This window comes from Sinocyclocheilus anshuiensis, unplaced genomic scaffold, assembly GCF_001515605.1.
Source record: "Sinocyclocheilus anshuiensis isolate Anshui unplaced genomic scaffold, SAMN03320099.WGS_v1.1 scaffold447, whole genome shotgun sequence".
NCBI lineage: Eukaryota > Metazoa > Chordata > Actinopteri > Cypriniformes > Cyprinidae > Sinocyclocheilus > Sinocyclocheilus anshuiensis.
Window position 1 is genome coordinate 3854069 of NW_015552615.1, and position 14027 is coordinate 3868095.

A 14027-nucleotide genomic window follows, 5' to 3' on the forward strand; every position below is an offset into this window, starting at 1 on the left:
AAATTTATTTGTATTTATTTATTTTTTTATTTGATTTGGGATTTGTTTTAAAATTTCAAGTTAGTATATTGTTTGACATTTTCAATTTCACAAAGTAATGTGCAGCCTTTTGGTCTGAGAAATAACAAAAAGACACCTTTTTTTAAAATATGTCTTAAATCTCATTTTGTTAAAAAAGAAATTGTGAGAAAATTGTATTGTGAAATCAGTATCGTGAATCATATCACATTGTGAGTTGAGTAAATCCTTACATCCCTATATGCTACTAGTTTTTGCTGTGGTATCGAAGTAGTAAATTGTTCTTAAAATAATAAGTGTTACTTAAACAGTAAAGAAGCATATTTTTTTTGCTCATCTGAAAAATGATCCGATCTGTGACTCAAAATGTGATATGATAATGTAATATAATCCGAACCGTGAGATTTGTGATCTGTTGCACCCCTACTCTCTTAACTTGTTATTTGAAGAAAAAATACTATCTTTTATTCGGGTTAGTTAAATTCATTTTTGGGCTACCAAAATCGGAAGAATGCCTGCCCGAAGGGCTACCAGGGATTTTGAAATTTTGCGAGCCCTGGCATATGTTTCATGTTTACATTGGGCACTCCCCACCAGGTACAGCAGATCACGTTGCAGCTGCACTCAGACATTCAGGAACAAACTTCTCAGTGCTGCCCCGCAATTTTATCAACTAAATAGCTTAATCGCTCAAGAGCTACATTATCTTTCTCAACAAGGAGCTGGTAACATCATTGTTTCTAAAGGAATTAAAGCCACAGCTTCACTGTTAATAGAGAAACGTGGCAAAACGGTGGTAATTCATACATACACAGCCTCTCTCTCTCTCTCTCTCTTTCGTAAATGAACACTTGATGAATTACACTTTTCTGAGAATAGAATATTGAAGTGGAGATCGCTAAACTGCAAGCTTACCGGTGTTTTCAGAAAGCAAGCGCGTTTATCCACAGTGGAGAGAGAGCGCATACACATGGTTGCCAGGTTGACAAAGATAAGTAGCACACTTAGCAGATATTTCCGTATTGCGCAAGTGGGAAGCTCTGTTTCGTTGATTATGTCTCTTTATATCAGGCAACCCAGTTGTGTTCCTCTGCGGCCAGATGAAACCTTGTTGTAGCCTATATATTATGCTCTATTCATTATCTTTTAGAAACCTCGCACTTAAGTGAGAGGAGTGAGAAGATTTGTGCGTGTGCTCATCCGAAGCGCGCAAACCCGCACCTCAGAACACGCGCAAATATTAAGCTTTCTCTGAAGTATTGTCTTTAAATGGACAAATTCACACAAAAATTATGTAAAAATGCCTGTCTTGGTAAGTATCCTATAGCAGACATAGCCGGCTGAACGTACTGTATCAGTGCACTGGATCAGTGCATTTGACAGCACTTTCTAAATATTAAACAAACAGCAACAACAAAGAAATCACTCACTGCTTTTGATTGAATAGCTTTTGTAACTTTAATAAAGATTAATCTTTAATTTATACAGTCAAATATGCAATGCTGTTTTACATTTCATTACTTTATTCAATTTCTGTACCTAAAAACTAATGTTAGGCCTACCTAAAAAAAAAAAAAATCACAGTTTATTTTATTTGTATCTTTACTCTATTGTATTTATTTGTGCTGTTGCTTGTAGTTAGATAGATTATTCTTATTTTCTTTATTTTTATTTGACAGTATAGTTTTTGCCTAAACGTAGCACATACCGAAATGGTGACTCTAAAACCGTGATACAAACCGAACCGTGAGTAAGTTGAACTGTTCCACCCCTAGTACATATATATATATATATATATATATAGACTGTGTCTGTGAATATTAAACTGCAAAAAGACTATATATTTTGTTCTATTTGTGTTAAGTTATTTATAATAAGTGAAGTGAAGTTTACTGTTAAGTGCACTGATGTCAGACTCATTTTGAATAATACAGTTTATTGTTAAATTGTTAAATACCCTGCCTCCATTATATAGGCCTATGTTTGTCACATCATTATAAGTGTTTGATCACCACATTTGAGTTATCATTGCAAAAAATGTGTTTATGTATATATATATATTCTGTTTATGTAGGTTATATACTGTATTCTATATACAGTACCAGTCAAAATTTGGACACATGAATGGGAAGTGTGTCCAAACTTTTGACTATACTGTACTATAATATAGCCTACACATAAAGAATATCGGACGATATATCGGTATCGGTATTTTTTTACTCCCTAATATCGGTATCAGCATCGGCCCCCAAAAAACCCATATCGGTCGGGCTCTACTTTAGTTATTAGTGTCTTCAGGTATTTAAACATCATTCATCCAGAGCATTGTGGGCTGCTCTGCTGTTAACGTCTCTACCTGGTGCAAGCTCCAAAAATCTGTCAGTGGAAATATTTGTCGTGATATACCGACAGTTAGCAAGAATCCAGTCAAAGCCACTTTGCTTGTGGGTTTTTCTTACAGACAAACTCTTTCTCTTTCTGTCGTTCAGGACAACAATCATCGTCACTAGCTCATTCCTGGATGCTTTCCAGAAAGTGGCTGACATTGCAACTGGAACACGAGGTAAGATGAGATCTCTACCTTCTTTGTCTCTCTCTGCTGTCTCACCTCACAAACGGTCTGTCTCTTCAGTGATGATAATGAGGAAAGCAGGCAGAGTCGTACTTCACAGGAAAGGTTATTCATCAGAAACATGAAGCATTAACTCTGAACACCTCAAGACTTGTCCAAATGTCTTTTCCTTTTTTAAAGGCAGATGTGGGCCGTATGACACTAAAGTGAGAAGACGGCGTGTTTTATAGCTTTCCTAATGATAGTACTCCTGGTGATACGCATGAAACCAAGAAATAAATTCACACAAGCGCTCTGGAATTTGACAGTGCATATCGATAAACTGTTTGGTGCATTTTTTTTTAGCAGTATGTCATAGGCTATTTACCATTTAAAAGTGCTGACTGAGCTGATATATTTAAGATGATGTGTGTGTAATGTTGTCAGTGTTAAAACACTTTCTGCCCTTTTAAAATGCAGACGGCTATAAGTGAAGCATTTGCAGATAGACTCCCGTGGAAAAAAAGTAAACACTGCAGTGTTAGCAAAACATTGCTGTGTTTGTTAGAGCATTCCAGCCAACCCAACAGAGCAATGTTGGCTTGACCAATGGCGATTTGGGGGCGGGGCTATCTGTTTGAGTGACCAATGGCAGATTGGGGTTTGTTTGGGAATTCTGGTTGAAAACAAACATTTACATTTTTGTTTGATGAGACGCATATCGACATCCAGATGCGAATTTTGATTAAAGTCGTTTCACTTTCTATTTTATCATTTCAAACTCGTTTGGAGGATTATGTTGTTTATTTAAGGGCATCGTGTTTTCACTTTGAAGATCAGTTTATTCTTATCATTCTTGCAGTCAAAACGGAAAACTAGTAATGCAAGTTATTCTGTTATGCTCTATATGCAGTGTATTATCTTTTTATTTGTTTTATGTTATCTCTTTGAGATAATTTGTTTATTTGCGCTGTGAGGTCTCACCTTTAGGCCAGTGTGTTAACATCCTGAAATAAGCGGGGTAAAATCTTGTCACCCAAGGCAACAAATGTTCAACCTTAATTCACGCAGAGCCAAAAAGAGGTCATCACCGTATTGTTCTCTGCTCAGACAATTGGAGGAAGGCATGAGTGTCTCATAATGGCCTGGATCGGGTTACATGGCTCCACTTCTTGTTAAGGTGACCTGTTCGTTTCTATAGTCTGTATGCTGTGTGTTTGTGCTCCTCGTTCTTTGTGATGCCGCTGTGATTTAGCCCTGACTCTGTTTATCTTGCTGATAGTCCAAGAATTTTACCTTGATCTTATGTCGCTGAATGCTGAATGAGATTAGCATAACAAAAACACAGACACTTCTCCCCACGTGCTATTTTGAATCTGTCTTGAGTTGTTTTTTTTTGTCTACTTAATTAATTCAATCAAAGTAGTATAGGATTGGAAGTGTGCTTCTTTTTTTCCATCTTGTATACTTTTTGTTGATTTACTCCATTTTCCTTGATCTAATTAGTCTACAAAGAAACACTGCAACTATAGTAAATAATTTGTGAGTTGTTTTGTCTGTAGCTGAAACCCGATCTGTTTCTATTGTGCTGTTCCACAGATGAATAGGCTAATGGCAAAACAATGTTATATCTTAGTTCAGTTGCATTAAATTATGTGAAATAAAAAATAGCATTTACAATTCCAATTAAATAATAAGTTCTATTTTCAGTTTTGAACTTGGACAAACGCATTTGAAATGCAATTGACGTCAGACTTCCACCTTGGAAACTTGTACAGAAGTCCACAAATATGACGTCATGTGAAATGTATTTGTGTAGGCTACAGACACTATTTCTAGGGCTGGGTAAAAAATATCGATATCTCAATATGAATCGATTCTCATTTTTACGGAACGATGTCAATTCCTAAATCCCAATAATCGATTATTCTAGCCTGTTTTCAGTTAATGGACGGAACATTGAAGGGTACTTCCCATCCAATAAATCGCAATAAGTATTGTGCTTTGGTACAATCTTCATATGAAGTTCATATGACACAAAGGCTCAGATTTCAAATTCTGTCCATTGTATTGCAGTATTCAAACAATAAATGCCGTTTTGGCGCTGTTTAATGTGGAGTGACAGATCGCTGTAGCGCCTCAGTTCAACTGACGCGGCAGTGTGTAGCGCACGTGAACTAATCATCTCCTCCACATTAATACCTGTTTCAGCACAAAATAAACATGACTAAATATCTGAAGGTAAGTTAAAAGAGAGTACAACTTTACAATCCGTATCCTGTCTTATGTAATCGCTCAATCGGTGTTTCAGCCACGCAAAGACGTCAATATAACAGCTTGTAAACAATGTCACGTAACGTCACATTTACCTCAGAAAAAAACATATTCGGTGACCATAAACTATAATGCTATAAAAACATTATAATTTTGACTGTTCTTCAATGTTTAATTTATGTTTGAATAAATCCATCAAGTTTTTATGACAACCACCATTTAAATATTTATATTTCAAAAAAACTAATTGAAGTAGAAATATTAATATGTAACTGTAACTTTATTTTATTGTAAAAACTTCATTAATTTTAACCTTCAATATTATAGTAATGTTGGTACCAACTGACTCTCATGTATATTTTACAGCATTAGTTGAGTTTTTTTTTTCCTTGAGAATTTGGCATGTACTGTACCTGATATATATCCAAAATAATCGATATTGAATCGAATCGAATCGCAAGCTTGTGAATGAGAATCAAATCGAATTGTGAAATTTGTGTCAAAACCCAGCCCTAACTATTTCAGATCGCTAGATTTTAGAACGGAGCTGTGATATTAATTTATTCTGCATTTCATCCCAATTTGCACATGCAAATATTTTCATACCCTAAGAGAATTAATTTACCCAAAACAGAAGAGGCCTTGACATGCCAGAAAAAGGGCGTGAAAGAGCATTTAAAGATTTAGGTGCCAGTGGTGCTGCCACACCTTAACACGAGAGAGCTGTCATGATTCAAGCCTGCTGTGTCATGCCTTCTGATGGAAAACGGTTGCCTGAAATGGCTTTGTTTGGGGGGTCTTGAATGTTGATGAGGTGCTTTTTTGTTCTCGCAGAGGATAAAGAAATGGTGCATGTGTTTGGATTGAGTTTGTGTTTGATTAGAAAGTTAGTGTTGACATGCATGCATCTCTTTCAGTCTGAGGAGTTTAACGTTCTTTAGATTGTTGTCAGCTTTGTGACAGGCTTGTTCTTTGTGTAGTCACTTTCACTATTCTCTTTACTGATAAATTCACCCATGATGTGAGAATTTAAGATGATTGATGCTAATCTGTTAACAGTAACTCAAAATATATTTAATGTAGCTTACAAACAAGCAATTTTCAAAATAACTACACAGACAATAATACTCAGCAATATTTTCTGCCATATGTTATTGGTGTGTTTTGTCTCCATGCCCACTTGGTGTTATTTCACACTTGGTTCACTTGCCTGGTCCAAACCAGAGTTCGATTGCTCCCCCCTCCCCCTGCCCCCGCTGGACTGCGTTCATATTATTTTATTTGGGTCCAACCCATCGTTCGTTTGCGTCATCAAGCCAGCAGCTGTTTACCCCGTTGCTTAGTAACGACGGCGCAGGAGAAGGCAGCAAAATGCATAGTTGCTCTCTTAATTTTTATGTTTATGTTTTTGAACCATTGGTTTTGTTTCCAAAGTTTCAGTACATAACGGCACTTTTGTCTGTCTTACGAATGTACTGCAAATGATCTAAAGAACACTAAAGGCGAATAGAAATGCTTGCAGCACGTCCGGAAAGTGAGTGAAACACACAAACACACATTTGTATCAAATAATACGTCATTAATAGTGGTTCACTTCTGCGATTTGGTACGATTGCTTTCACATCAGCAGCGAACCGTACCCCAGACCACCCTTTTTAAGCGGACTCAGGTAGTTCGGAAGACAGCGTTCACATCATCCAAACGAACCGAACTCTGACATCAATTGAACCCAGGTGCGCACCAAAAGTGCTAGTCAGTGTGAAAGCACCTTTGCTCTCTGTTGTCTGATTTCCACCAGGACCCTTGACTTGAATCTTAGTATTGATTATGTGGACAGGCATATCAGCTGCGGATCTGCCCACATCCCCCAAACCTGATCAATCGACTTATTGATCACAGCTGAGATGGCTTTGCTAAACCAACCCATCTGCTTGGGGTTCCTTTGATTTGATCAAATTAAAAAGTTAAATTGTAAGTTATAAATTGATTATAATTTACATTTGCAATTAAATGACATTATCTGTTGTTATATGCATATGGTTATGCTTTCTGCAATCTACAATTATTTATTGCTATTATAGTTTAATTTACATACAGTAATGTGCCTCTTGTGAATAATTATTTGGTGGTTATAAATGTCGTACATTTTTAAAATAAATTTTATTTATTTATTTTGGAATATTTAGGATTGGATGTCTTGTCAGCTGGGATGGATGTCAGCTGACTGGACATTATCCCTACTTATCAATCCATGTCTAAGGTCAATGATGGTAATGAATGATAAAGACCAGACCAGATCTCCAACATTGCCTTGTCTCCACTTTCTATCATCCAAAGTGTCTATCCATAGTAGCCAAAATTAATTAATTAATTCACTGACTGCATTAATTGATGCATTTCTTTTTTTCCTGTTCTCTCTTGCATTTTACTGGAGGTTACTGTCCAAAACTGCCTTGCATTTACTTCTTCAGCTTTTCTCTTCATCAGTTTGTGATTTGCAATCTCGCCTCCATTTTACAACCTCATTCCTTCCATCCATAACAGATGAGAGCAGAAATTGCCCCGCTCCCTTGTTTTCTCTCCGTCCATCCTTTTTTTGCACAGCACTTTTAAGCCAGCTCCTCAGAGGACAGCTGGTGGCCTAAATGCTCATGCCCTAGCGAATAGAACAGAAATATCAAAGCGGGACATTCTAGTGTTCACTTCTAAGGAAAATTCTTCATCTTGTCTCACCAATCATTAACTCTTGCTCTTACAGCCCACTGATGATATAATCAAATATCTGGGTAGCTGCTCTTCTCGAGTACCTTGTGTGTAAAGACCCGTGGACGGCTGTATTAAGACGAAATGGGAAGAGCAGATTTATAATGAACATATGGAGGTATAGTTGGAGTCGTCAAAAGCACCGTTACACCGTCACTGTGCCGTTTTGGTCCCACACCTGTTTTGGCCAGCGCCTGGTTCACAGCTGCCACGCTTTCACAAAGGGGCCACACCAGCCCCAGTTGTCTGTAAACATGTGTGCGCGTGTTTAGATCCCCTACTGACCCTTAAACGTCAGACCCTACTGCAAACATTCCAGATACAGGAAGGATTAAAGTGCACTAGGAAGGCGGAATCGGCATGTATGTGTTTGTGGGGAATTTAACCCACCGAGACCCTCAGTACCCCCTCCGCAACCCCAGCTGAGAGTGATTGAGCATGCGGTGTGCAGCTGTGAAGTCCCATGACCCTTCCACATAAAGACTATGCATGTATGCCATACAGCATTATTTTAACAGCCTCTCACTTCTATTTGACCTGTTTTACTCTTTATAAACTAGCTCCATCTAGATTTAAACCTAAAAAGTCTAAAGCAGGGCTTCACAGCCTTTTCTGCTAAACCCTTTAAAGAGAAAGAAAATTTGTCATATTTACTCACCCTAATGTTATTTCAAACCTGTATTGCTTGCTTGCTTCTCTGGAACACAAAAGGAGATTTTTATTATGAGGCTTGAGGCTGTTAAGTTTCAAGCAGCAAATAAACATCTCGGGACGCCTGTAATGCAGAGGCGCTGTATGTCGGCACGCTGCCCACTATCGGCGCAGATGAAAACAGACATTTTAAATTGTATTTATATTTTACTATATACAGTTTTACTGTATTTTTGATCAAGTAAAAACAGCCTCAGTGAGCGAAAGAGACTTTTTTCAAAAATTTTTAAAAAATCTTATTGACCCCAAACTTTTGAATGGTAGGCCTAGTCTATAATAAAAGACAGATTTTTTTTTTTTTTTGTAATTTTACTGTAATTATTTACTGATAATCCTACCCTACAGTGAGGTTTTAACAATTTTGAATGGATGATGTATCCAGAACATTGAGAATTGCGTAGAATCATTCCAACTGGTTTTGTCGGAGTGATTCAACTGAAAAAAAAAAAACTATCCATTTGTCTTTCATACATTGCACTTTCCTATGATTCACTTTCCCTGATAAATCATATTGACGGGGATGAATAATGGACTTCACCTTTAGCAGTGATTTTCCATGCTACCGTATTTATTTAGTCCCTCTGTGTGATTCTCTGTTGAAAAGACCTGCAAAAACTTGCCTTGTGAATCATAAGGTTGGTGACATGCAGTGGGATGAGTTCCCTTAGGGCCTTTTTTGAAGCAGATGGTTTTTAAAAGAACAAAAAAAAAAACATTTTTCTCTAGTCTCTTAGGGAACTCATGACTAGTTACTACAGTGGTAGACATTACATAATTGGTTGGCACACCCAGTGTTTAATCTGAAGTAAAACTGCCTCTGGACTTTGAGATTCACATAATATTTTCAGTTTGAAGAAATGCAGTATGACATATGAGTGTGAAATTTAAAGCTGCAGTCCGCAAGTTTTGCCTCTGTCGCCATCTCTGTTTGAAACCTGCAATTGCAGTTACTTGCGGAATTATTTTCATTGCGTGGGTTGTGCGCCGGCACGGCTTCAGCGTGGATGAATCTAATGTTTTGAGGTGAATGAGTGCCTGTCAGTCACTGCACCGGTGTGGATACTGTAATGTTACTTATGAATTATAGATTCTCGCCTATGTCTTGGAATATATGACCCAAAGAAGAATTTTCACCGGATATTGTCATCAGAGCAAGTAAGTAACAAGTCTGCCACGTTTGTTCTGACCAACTGAGGAAAAAAGCATTACAATAAATCAAGCTACCAATGGTGATTCAATCTAACGATCAATTAGCTCACATCACATCAAACCATGCTAATTGTTATTATTGTTATACTTTGTTCTAACATTGTTAATGTTAACAACATCAGCATTGCGTGACTACGTGTATGTAGTGTGTATTAGTGTGTAGATTTCAATTTCTGTACAGTATAATCTCTAGTTGTCATAGCATTTCGAATTTCATATTAAGAAATTCTTTTAACCCAAAAAGCAAATTATTCTTCCTTCGAACTGGTTTTTAAAATACAAATCCTGTGTAATCCCACGTATGCTATCTGTACATGCACATTTAAAACTGGAATAATTTAATTTCAGTCACATGTGTTTCATAAACACTAGGGATGCACGATATTAGATTTTTGCCGATATCCGATATGCCGATATTTTTCAACTCATTTTGGCTGGATGCCGATGCCGATACCGATATATTTCCTTTTGCTTGGAAACAACACCAAGTCTCTCCTGTGTGGAAATTATAAGCTAATTCTTTATAATTTTGGTTAGTTTTTAACAAGAACTTATTTGTTAGAATTAAATAAACAATAATGAAGTTCTTTTATAATAACAGTACATTGAAGCTTTGAAAATAACTATAAATAAACTATATATCAATTGCTGCATTTTGTTTCAGAAAGATGCAGTATTAACCTTAACATTTTATTTTAAGATTTAACATTTGTAGATGTCTAAAGCAAAAGAGTTGTAAAAATTATGAAAATCTTTTAGAGGTCATAACTTGTTTGAAAAATATAACACATTGCACATTAATGAATAAATCAGTATATATATAATTATTAATTTACAAGTGTCATGTTTGTGATTTTTTTTTTTTTATTCGTGTAAGCTATAGCTTCTGACCTTTAAATCAAAACATACTCATGATTTTATGACATCAATTACTGCTCTATTTAATCAGAAACACAGTCTAAATGTTATTTGTGTATTTTACTTTCATTTCATTAGAAGTAGGCCAACAGCGCCCCCTACGGAATTAAAACTCCTTACCGAATGGGCAGTGGGCCTGGGGGAGGCTGCCGCTGCTGCCGCTGCACATTCTATTACTGTTTACTCTTATCATACACCGAATGCATCATTCTGTACGTGCATGTTCAGTTTAAATGCAGTGATCCAAAACCGTGAATCCAATCACTATTCAGGCAAAACTTTGCTTCAAGAATGAGCCACACTGCTGATGTGATCTAATCGCTACACACCCTGAGCACATGTGAGTTAATGTATTCCTCTTATCGGCAAGACATATCGGCATAATTTTTCATATCGGCCGATTCCGATATCGGTCCGATAATATCGTGCATCCCTAATTAACACACAATCCTTTCTGGATTACAATCCGCCATCAAAATGATAAGTTTAATTATTCCAGCTGCTGTGAGAAAAGGCTAACGATCCACCACCGGTAGCCTACTAGCCGGGACTCAATCATTATGTTTACAGACGTGATGTAATGACGCAGCAGCATGCTCGAATTTCCCGCGAAAACCTACCAAATTAGAAAACATTATAAGCTTACCATTGTAAATCGGGCTAAAGTAAGGCGATAGTGTTGAACATTGGCTGGTTATGCACTTGCTCAAATATTGATTTTGGATCATTTTTAACCAAAAAAAGGTACGGACTGCAGCTTTAACACTAATGTGCATTCTTACGATTTATTCTCCCAATTAATTTACGCATTTTACTCTGTATACATGACTGCACCGCCCAAAATAAAAAAATAAATAAAAAACAATTTAAAAGAACTTTTTCTCTTATAATATATTTTAAAATGAAATTTATTCCTGTGATGCGAAGCGGAATTTTCAGCATCATTACTCCAGTCTTCAATATCACATGATCCTTCAGAAATCATTCTAATACGCTGATCTGATGTTCAAGAAATGTTTGATTATTATCAATGTTGAAAACAGTTGCTTTTTTTGTAGAAACATGCATTTTTTTTTTCAAGATTCTTTGAAAAGAAAGTTTCAAAGAACAGCATGTATAGAAATCTTTTGTAACATTGTAAATGTATTTACTGTCGCTTTTGATAAAATAAATGCAACTTTGCTGAATAAAAGTATAAATTTCTTTATAAAAAAAATGGTTTAAAAATGTGCATATTTTTAATGGTTTAGGTTTATATCATGAACAGAGCCATTACTTATAATAGACATGCAAACACTTGTATAATTGCTGCATCTCAAACTGTGAGGTGCATTTTACACTCAAAAATGACAAGCCTTGGCTAAAAGTTGCCATATCTTGTCTAATTGGCTGGCTTTTTGCCTTTTCTATGAGTCAGGGTGCTTTTTTGTTTTTGGGGGTGTGCCCGAAGCGTGAATTAGGGCTGGGCGATATATCGAATATTAGCGATAGTATCACAATAATTTTGACGACGATGTAAAATTTGTATTTTAATTTGTAAAATATCGTGAATATCGAATATTTCAAATTCGAGCATACTTTCCCAAAAGAACACGCCGAACATCCAAAAAAGGAGACAAAATGTGATTGCGAACTGCTCTACTGTCCAGTGTAGACAGACTTTAGCTGATGCGGCACGACATGATAACTGTCCGGTGTGTATATATATATATATATATATATATATACAGGGGGCGGAGAGATCATGTCGTGCCGCATCAGCTAAAGTCTGTCTACACTGGACAGTAGAGCAGTTCGCAATCACATTTTGTCTCCTTTTTTGGATGTTCGGCGTGTTCTTTTGGGAATCCACATTCTATTGATTTGTGCTCATGGTGGTGGAGCATCCATGAGACACATTTCCCCAAATTTGCAAAATTAGCTAAAAAATACCTATGTGTTCCAGCAATTAGCTCCCCATCTGAGAGGGTTTTTAGTGCCAGTGGGAACGTCGTTTCATGCCACAGAGCTTCTCTTAAACCAGAGACAGTTGAAAAATAAAAAGCAGTAAGTGATCACTCGGTCTAGATTTTTTTTAACTACTTAAATTTGCACTAAACATTTTGTATTTACTTTGTAACAATAGCTGTTCTATCTAAATTGTTTTTGTGTTTTTTTTAATGGGGGCAAAAGAAAATCATGTTTTTTTTATTATTTAAAAGCAAATGCAAACATATCGAGATATATATCGAATATCATAAAAATTGACAATATCGAGATATAATTTTTTTATATACTGTATATCGCCCAGCCCTAGTGTGAGTCCATATTCAGAAAGGCACGGAAAACAAATAACGATTGCTAATGGTTGCCTGTTACATTACAGTACATAGAATTTCACTTACCACATAAACAGAGTAAGGAGAGATGAGGACGAAGTCAAATGATTTGATCCTGAACACCACTGTGAAACATCTAATCTTGTAAAATGTGTGGTAAGTAGTAAGTACTGCCACTCCATAGTATAAATTGGGCGTGCAATCTCGAAAGTGAAACTAAAAAGCGATCGTGCATTCAAAAGCAGTTTCAATGCCAGGCATAATAGCGGTTCCCCGATGCCCGCAATTTTATATACTGTTTAATTACCCAATGATATAACGGCGAAAGTTGGCTATTGAAATATATATTTTCCTCCCATCTCGTATTTATTCCCTTTAGGGGTTCCGTATACATGTAATTTTCTTTCCGAACACAGTGGCTGCATCTGAAAGTTCTAAAATGAGCTCCTTCGGAGGCAGCATTCCAAGTAGGGCTGTGCGATTTGTGGGAAAATATCAAATTGCGAATTTTTTTTGACAGACATTGCGATTTGATTTGCGATTTTAAATTTGCAAAGTCAAGCTTCAGCTCAATATTGTCAGTAATGTGCAGCACAGTATGGGTATCATTACCCTGCTGAAAAAAAGCAATAGAAACCATCACAAAAATTCTTATAGTTTCCATTAAACCATTACAAAATTCCTTTTTGTTTTGGGCATTATTCCAATAGGAACTGTTGTTCCATTGGTTGCCATCTGCCAGATTACATCCCACCAATAGAATCCATCAAATAGACACCATTATAGTTTACATTAAAACCAATACAATTCCCATTATAACCCTGAAATCCATTACATTTTTTATTGTGTTTTGGGAGGGGTTCTATTGTTTTTTTCTTCAGCAGGCAAGATTATAATGGTATAACTACTTTTACAGAATTAACTTAATTACTGAATTTCACAGAAAATATTTGTTTATTTTTTATAAATGAACTGTATTTCTTAAGTCAATTATTAAAGTATTACATATGTTACATAGGCTGATTTATTCATTTTAAGTATTTGGGATTTTAAGAACAAGTGGAAAATGTGCTGAATGTTTAATTTCATCCAAGTGAAATTAGCAAGCAGTTAGACTGAATTTACATACGTTTTAAACGCGGAGCCAGGCGAGAGTCGATACAGGTTGCGCTCGTGCGTCAAGCCTCATCCATAACTGCCAGATGCACTCGTGGAGACTTGCGGAGCCGGGTGCGAGTATAAACGAGCATTACGAGACAGGCTGC

General features: G+C 36.4%; 1 protein-coding gene across 2 annotated transcripts in view; it reads left to right on the plus strand.

Annotated features, from left to right (window-relative positions):
* Positions 1-14027, plus strand: part of LOC107666115 (MTSS1-like protein) — a 78253-nt gene that overhangs the window by 22072 nt on the left and 42154 nt on the right. For both annotated transcript variants that reach the window (XM_016457265.1, XM_016457266.1), the window contains exon 3: positions 2508-2581. In XM_016457265.1, coding sequence (XP_016312751.1) covers positions 2508-2581 — 74 coding nt within the window. The remainder of the gene's footprint in view (positions 1-2507; positions 2582-14027) is intronic.